Raw genomic sequence first — 22817 nt, forward strand, 5'->3', positions numbered from 1 at the left:
TACTATAACTATAACCATTGTTGCTCAATTTAAATTATTTTATTTGTAAATAACAAGATATGAAATGTAAAACTTTTTTTTTATAATCGAGAATAAACAAAAACCATGTATGTATGTATGTACAATGCCCTCACAAGTCCATTGTCATTTGCCCGAGGTATTCGCCAAGGGTGTTCGTTGTCGGGACAACTATATGCTATCTGCATAGAACCTTTACTACACAAGGTTAGAACTGAGAGTGGTGTACACGGTCTCCAAGTCAGTGAACCAACAAATGAAAAGACTAGCTTGACGGCATACGCTGATGACGTCAGCTTCTTTCTCACTCACAACAACGATTTCTGCAGGCTTCAAGAATGGATCTCCATTTATGAACAATCAAGTAATTCCCGCATTAATTACGGCAAGTCGCAAGGTTTATGGGTCGGGCGCTGGAAAACTAGAAGTGATAAACCCCTCAATATTAACTGGAACAATGAAGGACTTAAAGTCCTTGGCACATTTCTTGGTAACACCGCCACTTGGATGGACAAAAACTGGCAGGACATCGGGGACAAAATTGAATCTAAGATTGGATGGTGGGCGAAATACGCTCCAACCATGTCTTACAAAGGCCGATCACTAGTCATAAACCAGTTAATAGCATCAAAACTACTTCACAGGCTAGTTTGCCTGTGTCCCCCTAGTGAATTTATTAATAAAATTCAGAAAATGTTTGTCGACTTTTTCTGGCAAGGACGCCACTGGCTTCCCGCCGAGACAATCTATCTAGCGCCCTCACAATGTGGACAAGGACTTATACACTTACCTTCCAGAATTGCTTCGTTTCATTTGCAGTATATACAACACTACCTCTACTCCAATCTTAATCACCCTTGTTTCTACTTTACCAGCTACTTTCTTCGTCAAGCTAATAATCTGAAATATGATAAACAATTACTGATTACAAATGTACCAGTTTCTCTGGACAATATTCCAGTATACTACTGCGAGTTACTGAAAACATGGGCTTCTTTGAAAACATTACGAAAAGATCAGCCAACATCATACAATGCTGTCTGCCAGGAACCTCTCTTTCACAACAACTTAATACTACATCCAATACAACAAGTGCCACTTGTTCTTACTCATTTTTGTGAAGGTGGTATAACTAAAATTGGTGATCTCTTGTCGAACAACAAATGGCTAGACACAGAAAGCTTATATGGCAAAGTACCATGTTATTCTAAAAGGCTGCTTAAAATGGCACTAGACATCACACACCGGGCGATACCAGTAGGAATGAAAACAATTATCAACAACTACAGTAATGTTAGCACACAAGTCACTGAGTCATCTTATCATCTTGAGCTTCTTTATCGTGATGATGACAATAATATACTACTCAACTGCCCACTTTATAAGTTACAGAAAGGTTCCATCTACAAATTTATCATTTCTACAAATTACCTATTGAAACACACTACTTACCGTTACAACATATGGTCAGATGTACTCTCTCTGACAGATGAACATCGGCCAAATTACAACGACTGCTATATTTCACCTATTACCAAAAAGGAAGGCGACCTCCAGTGGCGGCTCTTACATGGCGCCTACCCCACTGGCAGCTTCCTACTGAAATCTGGTCTCCAAAATACTGATAATTGCCCATTCTGTAAACAAAAGGAGGATATAGCTCACATTTTTGTCGAGTGTCCACGGCTTACACCACTTTTTGATATTTTCAACACAATTATCTATAAATTACTTGATTGGCAAAATGTACCTCTTGCCTACTATGTTCTTGGTCCACCGAGGGGGAAAACCACCACTCAGTCACATCGCTTGTTGTGCTATTTACTTTCATCACTCAAAACAGCTATACATATAACCAGATACAACAAACTGAAAGATTCAGCTCAAGTCAGTGTGGTACAGTGCTTCTTTTCTCGCCTGAAATATAGAATAACGTGCGATTACAACTACCATCTACTTATGAAGACATTGGGCGTATTTGAACTACAGTGGTGTGTTAATGGTGCAGTGGCTACACTAGATGGGGACGCACTAAGAATTTCGGATGTCATCGACAATGGCTAGACTACTTATCACGTAACAAATCTACAGAAGATCAACGCAAAATAGACATTGGCAAAGGAACAATCGCAAAATTCAACTCGTTTATGTACCCGTTTAATTTCAACATATCATTTTTCGCACATTTCAATCTCGCTTTATTCATTCGCACTTACCTTATATATACATTCGTTTATCAGTAACTTTCACAATTGTAATCGACATCACTTCACTCGTTAATTATTATTCGATTTAATATTAGTTTAATTGTTCCTTTCCCCTCACCTACGTGTGAGTTTTTAAACTGTAAATAATTGTTACTTTTAATACTTGAGTAATAAAAAAGAGAAATGTATGTATGTATGTATGTATGTATGTTCTCTACTCCAGACGTACGTACACCGAGCTCCTGGAAAATCGCTGAAAACACCGTTTTTACAAAGTCAGTGAGTTTTTATTTCTATACATAGTTATTTGTAAATATCTTGTTGTTACTTTGGTTATCGTTTTGAGCGTTTTAGGCATAAGTCTGCCTCTCACTTTGCGTTTTATATTTTTTGGTGCTGGTGTCGTGGTCTGCCACGTCAACAAGCAAGATGGCTGCCCGCAGGGTAAAACCGCTTTTGAGTTTGACTCGAAATCATGGTGTCAAATGCGAGTCGGTGAGCGGGGTTCCAATTGAAACCTACGTTGACTCAATCTCCAAAATAGTAGGGGCAGAAAAAATTCTTGCTGCCTCGAGAGCTAATGGTAATGTTATTGTTTTTTTGGATTCTGTTCAAACAGTGGAACAGGTGTGTGCGTCTGGGATTACAGACATTGGTGACACTTTTGTTTATGTAGAACCGCTGATGAAACCAGCGACTAAGGTTGTACTTTCTGGAGTACCGCCATTTATTCCAAATACTTTACTTGAAGAGCAGTTGAAAAAATATGGTAAAATTGTAAGCTCTATACGATTGATAACACTGGGTCTGAAGAAACCTGAGCATCGTCACATTTTGTCTTTTCGAAGACAGGTTTACGTTATCACTGATCAAAGCAAGCTTGAAGGTATGTTTCTTGTTGTTCATAATGAACGGACCTATAGAATTTACCTTTCTACTGATGAGCCGATATGCCATAAATGCCTTCGTAAAGGACATATTCAGCGGAATTGTCCAAACAATATTGACCGCACCACGTTGCAAGAAAATCCACCATCTGTAAATCAAAATACAATCTCTGTAACGCAAAACCGTTCTGAAACAGGAACGTATTTAATTAATGAGTCTGAAACAAATAATGGTAATAAAAACGATACGGAAACACAGATCACGGAAAACGGTGTACAACATAAAATCGGTACAATAGATGAAATGACCACTACTGAAAATGGTAATAAAAATTCCGATGACGTACAAAATGAAATCGGAGATTCTAATGAAATAATAACTACTATAAACAGTAAACAAAAATCCGTTGAAGCAGCTGAGCAGGCAAAAACAAACAAAGAAACCGAAAACAATGGAAACGTGAATGTCACAGACACCTCCTCAACGGAAGACAATGGCGCTGCTATGGAAACGCAATCAGGACAATGCACTAGTGTTGAGTGCTCAACTCCTTTATCAGAAACTCAATCCATGTCTACATGTATTACTGGTGAGGAGGTGGTACGACCCCGCCCCTCAACCTCCTCTTTTCCTTTTTCTTTCGCGGAGGCTGTCTCACTTGACGTTTTTAATAAGGGTCATGCCTCTACAACTGAAACACAGGACGATACAGACGAAGTCGGATCAGTCTCCTCTGAAATGTCTGATCTGTCACAGTTGTTTGAGGGTGACGAAGACAGATTATTAGAGGACGATAAAATCACGTCCTTTCTAAAAGATTCATATAACTCAAAACGACTGGTGGAGGATGCTACAAAGTTCTGTCCTGATCTGCGCCTCCTAGTGCGCTCACTCAATCATTTCCGTAAAAACAAAGATATCCCTTCGAGGGAGAAAATACGTGTACAGCGACTGACGGCCAGGCTGTGGAAACATATTAAGGATGGTAAAAAAAATTGTGAAAATAATGGAATTGACTCACCTGAAAGTGGAAGGACTAACGTAATAAATACGAAACGTGGTCTTTCCACTGCACGAGGAAAGAAACAACGAGTTAAACACAATTAAACGATATATCATTGTCTCACTAATAAAATACATTGTAAATATATAATGGGTAGTATCTATGTGTGCATTATCTTACTATCTCTAATGGCTAATATCAAAGCAACTACCTGGAATATAAGAGGTTGTCGTGATGCGTACAAACGCTATCAAGTCTTTAACTTTCTTAAATTAAACCATCCAAGCAATGTCTACTTTCTCCAGGAGACGCATACATTACCTTCCGATGAAGGTAGATGGCAAGTTGTATGGCGAGGGCCAATGTTTTTTTCCCATGACAATTCACACTCTTCTGGTGTCGTAATCTTGATTAATCCAAGGTCAAAGGTCAATGTCTTCTCTGTGAATAATTTATTGGCTGGTCATTTATTGCATGTTCATGCGGAGCTTGATGGTAATTCTGTTCACCTAATAAATATGTACGCACCAACTAGTGGGACTGAAAGGTTGGAATGTTTCAGGTTGCTCAAAACGTTATTAAATGGTTTGAACACGGACACTGTCATCATGGCGGGTGATTTTAACTGTACTGTGGATCCCACTATGGACAGGTGTAATAATCCAGAGCCACACCGACCTTCTTCAGAATTTCTGTGCAATGTTATAAAAACATTTAAACTGACTGATGCATGGAGGCACGCCAATACAGGTTCAAAACAATATACATGGAGCCGTAATGACACGCACTCCAGACTAGATATGTTTTTCGTGTCGAAATCAGTGGCGTCTAGAATAAGCCAAGCAACAATTCAGTCACATTACCAGTTTTCTGATCACTGTCCTGTAACTCTCACACTATCACTCAAAAACATATCAAACCGAAACCCAGTGTGGTCCTTCAATGTTAGTCTTCTGGACGATGAAGAATATTGTGATATACTCCAACAATACTGGTTGTCATGGCGTAAGCAAAAGTCTCGATTCCAGTCAATTCAGTTATGGTGGGATACAGGCAAACGTAACATTCAGCTACTTACAAAACAATACACTTCAAAACTTAGTTGTAATCACCGTACAGTTAAACATAACTTACTCAATGAAATTGCAGATCTGGAAAAAAACGCAAATAATAACCCTGTACTTGAACAGGCGTTAAATGAAAAGAAAGAATTGTTGGAAAATATGGTCCGGTATGAAACAAAAGGCGCGGCGATCAGAGCGCGCCACCAAGTGTTAAACGAAAACGACACTCCGTCGTCCTTTTTCTTTGACCTTGAAAAACATAAAGGCGGCAAAAAGGTCATTTCCCAACTCCAAAGTCAAGATGGCACTGTTACTGATGACCCCCCAAAAATGTGCAAAATTGCTAAACAATTCTATACAGATCTCTTTTCACCAGAGCCTGTTTCCACCCACTGTCAGAACGTTATGTTAGAGGGGCTTCCGCAACTTTCCACTGAAAACAAAGACAAATGTGACTCACTACTAACCTATGATGAACTTACTAAAGGTGTAAAACTCCTGGCAAATGGTAAAACCCCTGGCATCGATGGCCTGCCAGGGGAGTTTTACAAACATTTCTGGCAAGTGTTAGGGCCTGACTTGTTTGAAGTTCTTAGTACCTCACTTGAAGAAGGCGTACTACCAACATCTTGTCGCAGAGCACAGATCACACTACTACCCAAAACTGGTAACAATAATTTGTTAAGCAACTGGAGGCCAGTCAGCCTTCTTTGTGCTGACTACAAGATACTTACAAAATCGTTATCTATCAGGCTCCGCTCTGTTCTCAGTGACATAATCCACGTGGACCAGTCCTATTGTGTTCCGGGAAGGCAAATACACGATAATATTAATTTGATACGCGATATCATTGATTATACAAAATTCAATAACAGTCCGCTGGCGTTGGTTTCATTGGACCAGCGGAAGGCTTTCGACCGGGTCCACCACGACTATCTTTTCAGGACCCTAGACGCTTTTGGTTTCGGTGAAACTTTTATTAACTACATCCGCCTCATATACTCAGGCACACAGAGCCTAATTAGAATAAACGCATCACTTACCAATCCAGTCGGCTTCTTACGTGGTATACGACAGGGCTGTAGCCTCAGTGGGCAATTATATACCATTGTGATTGAAACTCTTTTGCATAAAATAAGAACACAGAGTGGGATACAAGGTATTAAAATATGTGAAAGGCAAGTTAACCTTTCTGCTTATGCAGATGATGTCAGCTTGTTTCTGACGGACAACCACGACTTTGACAAACTAGAATACTGGTTAAATATATACGAAAACGCAAGTAATGCATGTATTAATTTTACAAAATCACAAGGTCTGTGGCTTGGGAAATGGAGGTTCCGTGACGATAAGCCACTCAACATAAAATGGAACAGCGATGGCTTAAAGATCCTTGGTATATACTTTGGCAATACATCCGACTTTGAAAACAACAACTGGATAGGAATAACTGAAAAGGTGGAAGCCAAGCTTGAAAGGTACAATAAATACGCGCCATACATGTCTTATAGAGGGCGCACTTTAGTTGTTAATAATATAATCATGCCAAAGCTGTTATACAAATTCGTATCATTGTGTCCGCCCAAATCATTGATACAAAAGCTACAGAACCTTTTTTTAAACTTTTTGTGGCAAGGTCGCCACTGGACAAAGAAAGAAACACTTTACTTACCTGTGAATGAAGGCGGGCAAGGACTGATAGACTTGTTAACACGTGTTTCCACTTTCCGGCTTCAATACATACAATGGTACCTGTATTCAAACTCTGATCATCCATCTTTTATTTTCACTGATTACTTCTTGCAGAAAATTCAAAATTTAAATTACAGTAAACAAATATTTGTAACAACATACCCACAAATCAACCGTAACACGCCTGTCTTTTACCGAGAACTTCTCAACCTATGGTTCTCACTTCCATGTAAGAGAAAGACAGGTCCGTCTAGTTATTGTGATATTCTTCAGGAACCTTTGTTTTTCAACCCACTTTTACAGCATTATCTGCGAAAACAACCATTACACTTGCGCCACTTTATAGAGGCCGGCATAACTAAAGTTGGCCAATTGCTCAATAATGGTGTATGGCTAGACACTGATATCCTTCACAATAAAATATCTATATACTCAAAGCGGGTGCTAAATTTAGCACTCGATGTAATAATGAAAGCCATTCCCACACAGTGGAAAAAAATAATTAAAAACAGTCAAGACCCGAGTACACCTGCCAGTACTGGTGACCCCAGGTATTCGTTCGACATTGTACATGAAGATGAAGAAAACGATGTCCTCCTGAATTATCCTCTGTACAAAATCGAAAAAGGAACACTTTACAAATTTTTAGTTTTTTTACAATATATCAAGCATCCAAATATACAGGTAACCACTGAGTGGCATGATGTCTTGTCCCTCCCGTCTGATACGAAATCCAACTTTGGAAACAGCTATTTGTCACCCACACTAAAGAAGGATGGGGATTTGCAGTGGCGGATAACGCGTGGCTGCTATCCTACGTGTGTGTTTTTGCTACGGTCAGGTATAAGGGACTCAAACAAGTGTCCATTCTGTGGCGAGGTCGATGACCTCTCCCACATATTTCTAGAATGCGACAGATTAGCTCCTCTACACGGTACCCTTAAGAATATCATAAACATATTACAAGACCACCAAAACGGTATCCCTCTTACGTGGTATTTATTTGGCCCGCCCACACCAAGACGAATAACCAACGAGCACAGATTGTTATGCTACCTATTTACAACGGCCAAGGTGGCCATACACGTTACGCGCTATAACAAGCTTAAAGATCTTGACCAAACTGATGCATTACTGTGCTTTAAAACTAGGATTAGAAATCGGTTGAAAAATGAGTTTTAACTACTATCTGCTCAGCAATTCCATTCAATTATTCACCGATCTATACTGCATCAACAATGCCATCGCCATAGTAACTGACAAACAGCTGGAAATAGCAGACGGAATCACCTGAAAATGGAACCCGTTTACAGTGCTACAACTTACAGAGATGACCACATGCCAACCATATTACAATGGAAAAGACTACCTCAAATCGATAAAGAAGACCGTTATTATTTTCATATGAACTTTAGTTAACTCAGTTATTAAACGCTATTGTTACTACTTTGTTAATTATTCATTTATACAACTCGTTATTTTGTTTACTCGTATCATGCTATTCCGTTGTGTTAACTTCAACATTTACTGTATAATCGTTACATACCTTACCTTTTAATTCGTAATCGTTCGTTTATCTTCTTTATCGATTTTAGCTATTTTTCCACTCGCGAGTTTAGCGAGTTTTAATTTGTAAATACGTTTTTTTTTTTTTTTTTTTTTTTATTGAGGAATAAAAATCAGAAATGTATGTATGTATGTATGTATGTATGTATGTATGTATGTATGTATGTATGTATGTATGTATGTATGTATGTATGTATGTATGTATGTATGTATGTATGTATGTATGTAAATTAGCATACACACGCTGGTACATCGCTCTCCTGGTAATTCGATTTTTCATCCTTTTATAGGTCAGTTATTACACTTTATTTCACTGCACCTTTTTTGTAACCTTCCCGTTTTTGGTTGGTGCTTCTCTTGGTTGTTTTGGCAAAAATCTGCCTTGTTCTCAGTTGTTTTAGTTTTCTCTGTTTGTGTTACTCGTCAAGAGGCCTGCCAAGATGGCCGCCTCCATGACGAGTACACGTGTCAACCCCTTTGCCGGGTTGACACGAAAACATGGAGTTAAATGCATGTCACTGGATGGCGTTAAAATTGAAAAATATGTTGAGGCTTTCTCACAGCTTTGTGGTCCGGAAAAAATTGTTGCAGCTTCTCGTGCTAATGGCAGCGTAATTGTTTTCTTTAATTCACTTGAGTCTGCCGAATCTGTGTGTGCATCTGGGTGTGGAATTGAGCACACATTTATTACTGTACAACCACTCGTGAAACCCGCAACGAAAGTCGTGCTATCTGGTGTACCCCCGTTTATACCCGATTACCTACTACAAGAACAACTTTTACGGTATGGTAAAGTAGTGAGCAAAATAAATACAATCCCACTAGGCTGCAAAAGTCCCAATTTGAGACATGTTAAAAGTTTTCGCAGACAAGTATACATGCTGTGCGATCAGGATAAACTAGAAGGTGTTCTTAATATCGTTTTTGAGGAGCGTACTTATCGTATTTATTTGTCAACGGACGAAATTATTTGTTATAAATGCCACAAAAAAGGCCACACTCAACGTAACTGTATTCAGACTATAACACCTGTACCTACACCCGCAGTCACTAACAATACAAACCCACAAACTGGTATTCAAAACGATAATAACGTAAATCAAAACCCAAACCATGACGATAGCACTCCCCCAAATGATATGCAAATCGATAATGTTACAGATAGTGAAAACAACACAATCGATACCATACAAAACGTTAATATAAATAAAGACACAAATATGAACGAAGCGATCGACACAACGTCATCTGAACCAGCTCAAAACAAACAATCTGCCACGCGTTCAGTCCTTTCTAATGCAAATGATGCCTCTCAAAATGAGTGTGTCAATGACAATACACCCACACCGTCACTCATTCAAACAGACCCGCATTCCACTGAAACAATTGACACAACCACTCGCTCAACTGAATCTGAACCAAACGGCTCAACAACTACCACTGGTGCGGCAGAGGTACAAACCCTCTCCGCTTCTCCTCTCTCTTACGCTGCTGTCACTGCAACGCCCATTGATGTCTTTGACAGGAAGCAGACCTCATCATCCTTTCCCTTTCACGACATGGACGATGTGGAGTCTGTCGCTTCTGACGTGTCAGATGTGTCCCAATTTCTCCAGGAGGAGAGTGCAGCTGATTTAGAAGTTTCTCTACTTCCACATGACTCTTTGCAGAAATTTCTAGACGAGTCCTACAACTCAAAACATCTTATGGAACAAGCAAGCCAGTTTTGTCCTGACCTCCGCTTACTAATAAGATCGCTAACTGATTTCCGCAAAAACAATGACCTGCCTTCCAAGGAAAAGGTCCGCATCCAACGACTATCCTGCAGAATCGCTAAAAATATTGGGATCACAAGAACACCAGTTGAAAACAAACGGAGCAATGAAATCCTCGATAAAAAGCGTGGTATTTCTACTACCTGTAGTAGAAGGTCAAAAAGAGATAAACAGTAATTGTATCAACTATAATAATGGATTCTCCACTTGTGACGTATCAATGGTCTATTTGTTGTTCTCATATTCATCCATATATGAGTCTTAGTTTTATTATATTATTTATTGTTCCAATAACTGGATATATGTTCTTCATAGTCATTGCTTGTCAGATTTTAACATCTGTCTTCTTGCCTACATTGTGCTATTTAATATCCTTATTTGTCACAATCATCAAATCGATTTTGGGGAGTGTTTTCACAGTTGAAATGAAACTCTGCTCTGCTACTAGTCTTTCAGGTATGGTCACTATGGCAACAATGCTTCTTGGGTATAATTTGTACTGCTCAGTCGTTGATATTATAAAATCAAACATGCAGATTGCTCTTGCAGTCGATATTCAACTATCCTCCGTTATTTGTATGATAATTTTGCCAGCTATGTTCACCATAGCAACAACGTCCGAGCTCTTCGGGTATTGTCTACTCTGTTCATGGTTTAATAATGTAAAACCATGCCTGGAAATTAATTCCGGAGTTGATGTTCAACTCTTTTATGTTACATCAAAGATTGTAACTGGTGTGTCAACTATCACCGTAGCAGCAATGTTTGTACTCTGTGGCAATTTTTTACATTGCTCATTGCTTAATACTATATACACAGTTTTTGGTTTCACAGCTGACTTTCAACTATTCTATGTTACACCTGAGTGTGTAACGAGTGTACAAGCTATTGTCACCATGACAGCAACGTCGTTATCTGGGCTGTGTCTATATCACGCATCGTTTAATATTTTAAAATCAAAATTGAAACTGGTTCTCATAGTTGAATTTCAACTCTCCTATGTTACACCCGAGTGTGTAACAAGTGTACAAACCATGTTCACCATGGCAACAACGTCGTTATCTGGGCTGTGTCTATCTCACGCATCTTTTAATATTTTAAAATCAAAATTGAAACTGGTTCTCATAGTTGGGTTTCAACTATTCTATGTTACACCTGAGTGTGTAACAAGTGTACAAACCATGTTCACCATGGCAACAACGTCGTTATCTGGGCTGTGTCTATATAACGTATTTTTTAATATTTTAAAATCAAACTTGAAACTGGTTCTCATAGTTGGGTTTCAACTATTCCATGTTACACCTGAATGTGTAACAAGTGTACAAGCTATTGTCACCATGACAACAACGTCGTTATCTGTGTTTTTCCTATATCAGGCACTGTTTAATATTTTAAAATCAAACTTGAAACTGGTTCTCATAGTTGGGTTTCAACTATTCCATGTTACACCTGAATGTGTAACAAGTGTACAAACCATGTTCACCATGGCAACAACGTCGTTATCTGGGCTATGTCTATATAACGTATCTTTTAATATTTTAAAATCAAACTTGAAACTGGTTCTCATAGTTGGGTTTCAACCATTCCATGTTACACCTGAATGTGTAACAAGTGTACAAGCTATTGTCACCATGACAACAACGTCGTTATCTGTGTTTTTCCTATATCAGGCATTGTTTAATATTTTAAAATCAAACTTGAAACTGGTTCTCATAGTTGGGTTTCAACTATTCTATGTTATGCCTGAGTGTGTAACAAGTGTACAAGATATTGAATTGGTTTTTCCTGGTCTTGTTCTCTGTTTCGTACATGGCTGATGTATCTGCGCTGACATGGAACGTCCATGGATGTCGTGACGCATTTAAACGATACCAACTTTTCGAGTTTCTCAAAATTAATCATCCTAGTTCATTTTATTTTCTACAAGAAACACACACCATCCAATCCGATGAATCTACTTGGCAAGTTGTCTGGAGAGGACCGATTATTTTTAGTCACGAAAACACACACTCAGCTGGGGTGGCAATATTATTAAACCCAAACAGAAATTTCACTATTTTAAATGTTGACAATGTGATCACAGGACGACTATTGCATGTTCATGTTGATATCAACGGTCTCCCGGTTCATTTAATAAATGTTTATGCACCCACCAATGGCCCAGAACGTGTAGAATTTTTTCAACACGTAAAAAGTCTCATTAATAGATTGAATAATGACCCCATTATAATGGGAGGGGACTTTAACTGTACTCTCAATGCTAATGTAGACAGAGCTGACAGCTCTGAACCACATGCTCACTCTTCAACATCTTTGCAACACATTATCCGTCGTTTCAAGCTCGCAGACGCATGGCGTACTCTTCATGCTACCGCTAAACAATTCACGTGGTCAAGGCATGAGAGTAAATCGCGGATTGATACATTTTATATCTCGAAATCTATTGTATCAAGAGTCAAATCATCATCAATTCAACCACACTGTAATATGTCTGATCACTGCCCTGTTAAAATACTTGTATCTTTTAATCACACGAGTACTCGGAATCCTGTATGGCATCTCAATCTCAGCCTCCTCCAGGATCAAGAATACTGTAATATAATAAATGAGTACTGGTTAAAATGGCGTCGAGAAAAAGCTCGCTTTGAGTCTCTATCTGTATGGTGGGACATTGGTAAACTTAAAATTCAACAGCTGACTAAACAATACTCTGCTAGACTTGCAAATACATACAAACAGAATAAAATCAAATTAAATGATGAAATTAAATCTATTGAACAGGAAATAGCTAACAATCCTGCACTTAGCAACAAGCTGGACGAAACAAAGTCACTTCTTGAAAAATTAATGATGACAGAATCTAAAGGAGCCGCTATTAGATCACGCTATAAAATGTTAAATGAAAACGACGCCCCAACATCGTTTTTCTTTGATCTTGAGAAATACAAAGGAAATAGGAAAATGATGTCGCAGCTAAAACAACCGAACGGCGAAGTTACTGAACTACAAAGTGGAATGCGAAAACTAGCATGGGACTTCTACAGCGATCTTTTCTCTCCAGACAATGTCTCACCAGAGTGCCAAAATGTAATCTTGGCGGATCTACCCCAACTGAACAGTATCAAGCGTGAAAATTGTGACGCACCTATCACTCACGAGGAACTGACAAATGCAATGAAATTAATCTCTAGCAACAAAACTCCGGGAATAGATGGTCTGCCCGTTGAATATTACAAACACTTTTGGCCCATTTTGGGCACTGATCTTCACCAGGTATTTGAAGCTTCGATCGAGGTTAATCAGCTTCCTATTTCTTGTAGGCGAGCGGTCATAACGCTTCTACCAAAGAAAGGGAACACCAATCTTTTAAAAAATTGGCGACCAGTGAGCTTGATGTGCGCTGATTATAAGATCTTAACAAAGGCACTATCCCTCCGTTTAAAAACCGTCTTAGGTGATATTATTCATTCTGATCAAAGTTATTCCATTCCTGGTCGACAGATATACGACAATATACACCTCGTCAGAGACGTCGTTACATATGGTAATGAACTAAATATAACATTGGGTATTGTATCCCTCGATCAAGAAAAAGCTTTTGATCGGGTGCACCACGGATACCTTTTAGAAACCTTAAAAGCATTTGGGTTTGGCCCAGAGCTGATTAAGTATATACGACTTTTATACACCGACACACAAAGTCTTGTTCGCATAAATGACTCTTTGACCAGTCCCGTGCAGTTTATGCGTGGTATCCGACAGGGATGTTCACTGTCAGGACAATTGTACAGTATTGCTATCGAGCCGCTCCTGCACAAAATTCGTACCCAAAGCGGCATTCGCGGTATCATAATTGATAACATGCCTGAACAAAAAGTAAACCAAACTGCATATGCTGATGATATCAGTTTTTTCATCACCGAAAACTCCGATTTTGCCAAACTGCAGGAGTGGCTTTCAATTTACGAGAAAGCTAGCAACTCGCGCATCAACTATGGTAAATCGCAGGGCTTATGGGTTGGTGCATGGAAAACTAGAACTGACAAACCACTTAATATAGGTTGGAACAATAACGGGTTGAAAATCCTTGGTATCTATATCGGAAATAATCCCACGTTCGTGGATAAAAACTGGTCCGGTATCTTAGAAAAAGTTGAGGTAAAGCTAGGTCAGTGGAGCAAATATGCACCTGTCATGTCCTATAGAGGGCGTGCTATTGTAATTAATAACCTTGTAGTATCCAAATTGCTTCATGGGTTGATATGTCTGTCCCCGCCCACACATATTGTTGAGTCTGTCCAACGAAAGCTCCTTGACTTTTTTTGGCAAGGTAAACACTGGGTAAATGCAGAAGTTGTCTACTTACCAATAAATGAGGGTGGACAAGGACTGACGCATCTACCAACGCGCATTACTTCATACCGTCTGCAATTTATACAGCGATATCTTTACTTCAGTCCAGGTCACCCTTGTTTCATGTTTACTGACTTCTTTCTTAGAAAGTTCCAACACCTGAAATATGACAAACAATTGTTTATTACTGAATTCCCACAACATTCGTATAATATGCCTGATTTCTATCGTAACTTACTAAAAACCTGGCGGTCAGTCACATATATTCGTAAAGATACGCCATCTAATATGCATAATCTATGTCAAGAACCGTTGTTTCACAATAAACTAATCCTACACCATCTACATAAAACGCCATTGAATCTCACACACTTTATCGAGGCCGGCTTCACAAAAATTGGTGATCTCATCGATGGTAATGAATGGCGCTCAGCTGAACTGCTCCATCCTCATATTAATATGTACTCCAAACGTGTTCTTAATATCGCATTGAATGTAATACACAAAGCAATCCCAGCTCAATTTAAAGAAATATTACAAAAAACTAACAATGCGCCAAATACGAATGTCACGACTACCACATATTCTCTTGAATTAATCTATAGAGATGACGATAATGACATATTAATAAACTGTCCACTGTATAAATTAGAAAAGGGCACAATTTATAAATTTCTAATCTATACCCGAAAACTGATAAAAGATCCCACCCACCCAGGCACACTTTGGTGTGATCTGTTATCTCTTGACCCCGACAAACCAATATTTCAAGATTGCTACATTGCACCGCTAACGAAAAAAGATGGAGATTTACAGTGGCGACTTCTTCATGGGGCATACCCTACTGGAGGTTTTCTGGTTAAGTCTGGTTTACAACAAACAGATAACTGTCCATTTTGCCAGGATAAAGACGATCTCGTCCATATTTTTGTAGAGTGTACAAGACTTGAACCACTCTTCAAATTGTTCAACAGCATCATACAAAATCTATTTGACGGAGAAAGAATACCACTATCACAGTATCTACTAGGCGCCACTAGAGGCAAGAGCATAACACAGAACCATAGATTACTATGCTACATACTCGTCTCATTGAAAGCAGCTATCCACGTGACACGGGTAAAGAAAATGAAAGGACTACCGAAAACGGACGTCACTCAAGCCTTTAAGGCGAGACTAAAATGGAGAATTAACACAGAGTACAACTACCACTATCTCAACCATACCGTTGACCAGTTCAAGTATCGGTGGTGTAACAACAATGCGCTGGCATCCATTGCAGAAGATATACTCGTCTACGCGGATTATTTGAAATAGCACCCTTATGAACATTATCATCATCGTATTTGTTAATAACAATGAGAGCTGTATTATTTATAACGATTAATACTTAAATAGTATCTTTACTACCTACCTGAACAATACTTACTCGTCGTATTTATTCGAATTTGATATCTTGGTTTTCATGTAAACCTATATTTTTATCTTTTTTAGTTATGTAATAACAGAAATGTAAATATCTTTTTTATACCTGCGAATACAAATTAGAAATGTATGTATGTATGTATGTATGTATGTATGTATGTATGTATGTATGTATGTATGTATGTATGTATGTATGTATGTATGTATGTATGTATGTATGTATGTATGTATGTATGTATGTATGTATGTATGTATGTATGTATGTATCGTATGTATGTATGTATCGTATGTATGTATGTATCGTATGTCTGTGTGTGCATGTCTTTTTCTATGATATCTCAAGAACTAATTATAAGATTGTCATGAAACTTGGTACATAGATGCTTTGGGATAATGCTCAGACATGATTTGTTTTAGGTTTAAATCCAGTCCTATTAATGACCTAATTTGCATATTAACTAGCCAATTTTCAGCATTTTCTCTTGTTTCTCAAGTACCATCCAACAGAAGTTTCATGCAACTTGGTAAATAGAATGATAGAAGAATGCTCATACCTGATTACGTTTAGCTTGTAATTCATGTATATTAATGACCTTATTTGCATATCAATTACCCAATTTTAAACATTTTCACTTGTTTCTTAAAATCCATTTAACACTTTCAATGAAAATTGGTACATAGTTACTCTGGAATAATGTTTTGGTTGACATAATGACCTCATTTGCATATTAATTAGCCAATTTTAAGCATTTTCACTTGTTTCTCAATTACCAATTATTTTGTTTTCTTTGTTTAATCCTGTATAAAATGTGTGTGGTTTGGCCTTTCTGTATGGTTTGGCCTTTCTGTATGGTTTGGCCTTTCTGTATGGTCTGGTCTTTCTGTATGGTTTGGCCTTTCTGTATGGTTTGGCCTTTCTGTATGGTCTGGTCTTTCTGTATGGTTTGGTCTTTCTGTATGGTTTGGCTTTTCTGCATGGTTTGGCCTTTCTGCATGGTTTGGCCTTTTTGTATGGTTTCGCCTTTTTGTATGGTTTGGCCTTTCTGTATGGTCTGGTCTTTCTGTATGGTTTGGTCTTTCTGTATGGTTTGGTCTTTCTGTATGGTTTGGCCTTTCTGTATGGTTTGGCTTTTCTGCATGGTTTGGCCTTTCTGCATGGTTTGGCCTTTTTGTATGGTTTGGCCTTTTTGTATTGTTTCGCCTTTTTTATGATTTGGCCTTTCTGTATGGTTTGGCCTTTCTGTATGGTTTGGTCTTTCTGTATGGTTTGGCCTTTCTGTATGGCTTGGCCTTTCTGTATGGTTTGGTCTTTCTGTATGGTTTGGTCTTTCTGTATGGTTTGGCCTCTCTGCATGGTTTGGCCTCTCTGCATGGTTTGGCCTTTCTGCATGGTTTGGCCTTTTTGTATGGTCTGGTCTTTCTGTATGGTTTGGCCTTTCTGTATGGTTTGGCTTTTCTGCATGGTTTGGCCTCTCTGCATGGTTTGGCCTTTTTGTATGGTTTCGCCTTTTTGTATGGTTTCGCCTTTTTGTATGGTTTGGTCTTTCTGTATGGTTTGGTCTTTCTGTATGGTTTGGTCTTTCTGTATGGTTTGGTCTTTCTGTATGGTTTGGTCTTTCTGTATGGTTTGGCCTTTCTGTATGGTTTGGCTTTTCTGCATGGTTTGGCCTTTCTGCATGGTTTGGCCTTTTTGTATGGTTTGGCCTTTTTGTATTGTTTCGCCTTTTTTATGATTTGGCCTTTCTGTATGGTTTGGCCTTTCTGTATGGTTTGGTCTTTCTGTATGGTTTGGCCTTTCTGTATGGTTTGGTCTTTCTGTATGGTTTGGTCTTTCTGTATGGTTTGGCCTCTCTGCATGGTTTGGCCTCTCTGCATGGTTTGGCCTTTCTGCATGGTTTGGCCTTTTTGTATGGTCTGGTCTTTCTGTATGGTTTGGCCTTTCTGTATGGTTTGGCTTTTCTGCATGGTTTGGCCTCTCTGCATGGTTTGGCCTTTTTGTATGGTTTCGCCTTTTTGTATGGTTTCGCCTTTTTGTATGGTTTGGTCTTTCTGTATGGTTTGGTCTTTCTGTATGGTTTGGCCTTTCTGCATGGTTTGGCCTTTTTGTATGGTCTGGTCTTTCTGTATGGTTTGGTCTTTCTGTATGGTTTGGCTTTTCTGCATGGTTTGGCCTTTCTGCATGGTTTGGCCTTTTTGTATGGTTTCGCCTTTTTGTATGGTTTGGCCTTTCTGTATGGTCTGGTCTTTCTGTATGGTTTGGTCTTTCTGTATGGTTTGGTCTTTCTGTATGGTTTGGCCTTTCTGTATGGTTTGGCTTTTCTGCATGGTTTGGCCTTTCTGCATGGTTTGGCCTTTTTGTATGGTTTGGCCTTTTTGTATTGTTTCGCCTTTTTTATGATTTGGCCTTTCTGTATGGTTTGGCCTTTCTGTATGGTTTGGTCTTTCTGTATGGTTTGGCCTTTCTGTATGGTTTGGCCTTTCTGTATGGTTTGGTCTTTCTGTATGGTTTGGTCTTTCTGTATGGTTTGGCCTCTCTGCATGGTTTGGCCTCTCTGCATGGTTTGGCCTTTCTGCATGGTTTGGCCTTTTTGTATGGTCTGGTCTTTCTGTATGGTTTGGCCTTTCTGTATGGTTTGGCTTTTCTGCATGGTTTGGCCTCTCTGCATGGTTTGGCCTTTTTGTATGGTTTCGCCTTTTTGTATGGTTTCGCCTTTTTGTATGGTTTGGTCTTTCTGTATGGTTTGGTCTTTCTGTATGGTTTGGTCTTTCTGTATGGTTTGGTCTTTCTGTATGGTTTGGTCTTTCTGTATGGTTTGGTCTTTCTGTATGGTTTGGTCTTTCTGTATGGTTTGGTCTTTCTGTATGGTTTGGTCTTTCTGTATGGTTTGGCTTTTCTGCATGGTTTGGCCTCTCTGCATGGTTTGGCCTTTTTGTATGGTTTCGCCTTTTTGTATGGTTTCGCCTTTTTGTATGGTTTGGTCTTTTTGTATGGTTTGGTCTTTCTGTATGGTTTGGTCTTTCTGTATGGTTTGGTCTTTCTGTATGGTTTGGTCTTTCTGTATGGTTTGGTCTTTCTGTATGGTTTGGTCTTTCTGTATGGTTTGGTCTTTCTGTATGGTTTGGTCTTTCTGTATGGTTTGGTCTTTCTGTATGGTTTGGCTTTTCTGCATGGTTTGGCCTCTCTGCATGGTTTGGCCTTTTTGTATGGTTTCGCCTTTTTGTATGGTTTCGCCTTTTTGTATGGTTTGGTCTTTCTGTATGGTTTGGTCTTTCTGTATGGTTTGGTCTTTCTGTGTGGTTTGGTCTTTCTGTATGGTTTGGCCTTTCTGTATGGTTTGGTCTTTCTGTATGGTTTGGTCTTTCTGTATGGTTTGGTCTTTCTGTATGGTTTGGTCTTTCTGTATGGTTTGGTCTTTCTGTATGGTTTGGTCTTTCTGTGTGGTTTGGTCTTTCTGTATGGTTTGGCCTTTCTGTATGGTTTGGTCTTTCTGTATGGTTTGGCCTTTCTGTGTGGTTTGGTCTTTCTGTATGGTTTGGCCTTTCTGTATGGTTTGGTCTTTCTGTATGGTTTGGCCTTTCTGTATGGTTTGGTCTTTCTGTATGGTTTGGTCTTTCTGTATGGTTTGGTCTTTCTGTATGGTTTGGTCTTTCTGTATGGTTTGGTCTTTCTGTATGGTTTGGCTTTTCTGCATGGTTTGGCCTCTCTGCATGGTTTGGCCTTTTTGTATGGTTTCGCCTTTTTGTATGGTTTCGCCTTTTTGTATGGTTTGGTCTTTCTGTATGGTTTGGTCTTTCTGTATGGTTTGGTCTTTCTGTGTGGTTTGGTCTTTCTGTATGGTTTGGCCTTTCTGTATGGTTTGGTCTTTCTGTATGGTTTGGTCTTTCTGTATGGTTTGGTCTTTCTGTATGGTTTGGTCTTTCTGTATGGTTTGGTCTTTCTGTATGGTTTGGTCTTTCTGTGTGGTTTGGTCTTTCTGTATGGTTTGGCCTTTCTGTATGGTTTGGTCTTTCTGTATGGTTTGGTCTTTCTGTATGGTTTGGCCTTTCTGTATGGTTTGGTCTTTCTGTGTGGTTTGGTCTTTCTGTGTGGTTTGGTCTTTCTGTATGGTTTGGCCTTTCTGTATGGTTTGGTCTTTCTGTATGGTTTGGTCTTTCTGTATGGTTTGGCCTTTCTGTATGGTTTGGTCTTTCTGTATGGTTTGGTCTTTCTGTATGGTTTGGTCTTTCTGTATGGTTTGGTCTTTCTGTATGGTTTGGTCTTTCTGTATGGTTTGGTCTTTCTGTGTGGTTTGGTCTTTCTGTATGGTTTGGCCTTTCTGTATGGTTTGGTCTTTCTGTATGGTTTGGCCTTTCTGTATGGTTTGGTCTTTCTGTATGGTTTGGTCTTTCTGTATGGTTTGGTCTTTCTGTGTGGTTTGGTCTTTCTGTATGGTTTGGCCTTTCTGTATGGTTTGGCCTTTCTGTATGGTTTGGTCTTTCTGTATGGTTTGGCCTTTCTGTATGGTTTGGTCTTTCTGTATGGTTTGGTCTTTCTGTATGGTTTGGCCTTTCTGTATGGTTTGGCCTTTCTGTATGGTTTGGCCTTTCTGTATGGTTTGGCCTTTCTGTATGGTTTGGTCTTTCTGTATGGTTTGGCCTTTCTGTATGGTTTGGTCTTTCTGTATGGTTTGGTCTTTCTGTATGGTTTGGCCTTTCTGTATGGTTTGGCCTTTCTGCATGGTTTGGCCTTTCTGTATGGTTTGGCCTTTCTGTATGGTTTGGCCTTTCTGTATGGTTTGGTCTTTCTGCATGGTTTGGCCTTTCTGTATGGTTTGGCCTTTCTGTATGGTTTGGCCTTTCTGTATGGTTTGGCCTTTCTGTATGGTTTGGCCTTTCTGCATGGTTTGGCCTTTCTGTATGGTTTGGCCTTTCTGTATGGTTTGGTCTTTCTGTATGGTTTGGTCTTTCTGTATGGTTTGGTCTTTCTGTATGGTTTGGTCTTTCTGTATGGTTTGGTCTTTCTGTATGGTTTGGTCTTTCTGTATGGTTTGGTCTTTCTGTATGGTTTGGTCTTTCTGTATGGTTTGGTCTTTCTGTATGGTTTGGTCTTTCTGTATGGTTTGGTCTTTCTGTATGGTCTGGTCTTTCTGTGCATGTATGTTATCAGTAAGCTCAAGAGGTGTATATCAATAGTATAAACACCCTATATCAATAGAGTAACCATGGTGTTAAAAATAGATTAGGTACTGGTATGTCTCTAACACATGCTTTTTGGTTCATTTAGTATACTTTTTTGGACTCAGCAGCCCTCAAAGCCTAATATTACATGTAAGAAAATTAAATAATCCACCCAGTTTTCATGTTTTTCTCGTAAGGGTGTGTTGCCTGTTCCCTTTCTTTGAAACCCTTCCTCCCTTTTGAACTGTTAGTTTTTGGGGTAAATCTATGCATATTAATGACCCAATTTGCATATAAATTATCCAATATTTAGCTTTTCTACATATATGTAGATTTGATGTCTCCAAAATATAAACACTACTCTAGGATGTAATCACATCTCAACTCTGGAAAAACAGAGACTATTTAGATTAATATTTTAACAGAAAAACAAGGTGAGGTGGTATTTATATTCTAGCAGTAAAAGAACCTCTTGTCCAGTGTCTGTTCTGGGAGTGTCCCTCTCAATAGTAATAAGCAGACTTTGTACTGAATATTTTGTGACTGTTGGTTCACCACAGACCAGTTCATGAGTTAGGGGAAGAATAGCGACAACAAAAAATATAAATTGTAATCTGATATTTATATTTTCAAATCTGGGGGCTGCAAGAAGTTATTCATAGATGTATATTTTGTTTTACATCAACACTTCCCATTTTTTTCATCACACTCTGAACCCTTTATTTATAAAATTTCATTATATATACAGGGGTTACAAACTCTACTAGTTCTGATGAACTATATTTATAATCCCCACCAAAAAAAGGAAAGTTCTCTAAGTAGAATTCGTTATTTATTAATTAATTAATTTATTTATTTATTTATTTATTTATTTATTTATTTATTTATTTATTTATTTATTTATTTATTTATTTATTTATTTATTTATTTATATTTACCACCTATACAATTTCTACCTTTAATGTTTTGTTTTTGTTGAAATAAATTTCATTCATTCACTACATTCATTCATTCATTCATTCATTCATTCATTCATTCATTCATTCATTCATTCATTCATTCATTCATTCATTCATTTCAGATATAGTGGAGTCTAACTGGATCTTATCAGACCGTGTGAACTGTAGATCTAGCTGCAGTGATGACGCAATATGTATGTGTGGTTTGGATACTGGTAGTTATCAATGTGTCTGTGATATTGGGTATCAAGGAAATGGTGGACAGTGTCTTAGTAAGTATTCATGGTGTCATGGAACTGGTGGACAGTGTCTAAGTAAGTATTCATGGTGTCAAGGAAATGGTGGACAGTGTCTAAGTAAGTATTCATGGTGTCAAGGAAATGGTGGACAGTGTCTAAGTAAGTATTCATGGCGTCAAGGAAATGGTGGACAGTGTCTAAGTAAGTATTCATGGTGTCAAGGAAATGGTGGACAGTGTCTTAGTAAGTATTCATGGCATCAAGGAAATGGTGGACAGTGTCTAAGTAAGTATTCATGGCATCAAGGAAATGGTGGACAGTGTCTAAGTAAGTATTCATGGTGTCAAGGAAATGGTGGACAGTGTCTAAGTAAGTATTCATGGTGTCAAGGAAATGGTGGATGGTGTCTTAGTAAGTATTCATGTCATCAAGGAAATGGTGGATAGTGTCTAAGTAAGTATTCATGGTGTC

The 22817-nt window shown here is 38.6% G+C and overlaps 1 protein-coding gene across 1 annotated transcript in view; it reads left to right on the top strand.

Moving 5' to 3' along the window:
• Positions 1-22817, top strand: part of LOC144360105 (sushi, von Willebrand factor type A, EGF and pentraxin domain-containing protein 1-like) — a gene marked incomplete at its 3' end in the record, with an annotated part of 87576 nt that overhangs the window by 4076 nt on the left and 60683 nt on the right. Inside the window, exon 2 of the mRNA XM_085500710.1 lies at positions 22230-22379. Coding sequence (XP_085356836.1) covers positions 22230-22379 — 150 coding nt within the window. The remainder of the gene's footprint in view (positions 1-22229; positions 22380-22817) is intronic.

This window comes from Saccoglossus kowalevskii, chromosome 6 (genome assembly GCF_978046115.1).
Source record: "Saccoglossus kowalevskii chromosome 6, keSacKowa6.1, whole genome shotgun sequence".
NCBI classification, from domain to species: Eukaryota; Metazoa; Hemichordata; class Enteropneusta; family Harrimaniidae; genus Saccoglossus; species Saccoglossus kowalevskii.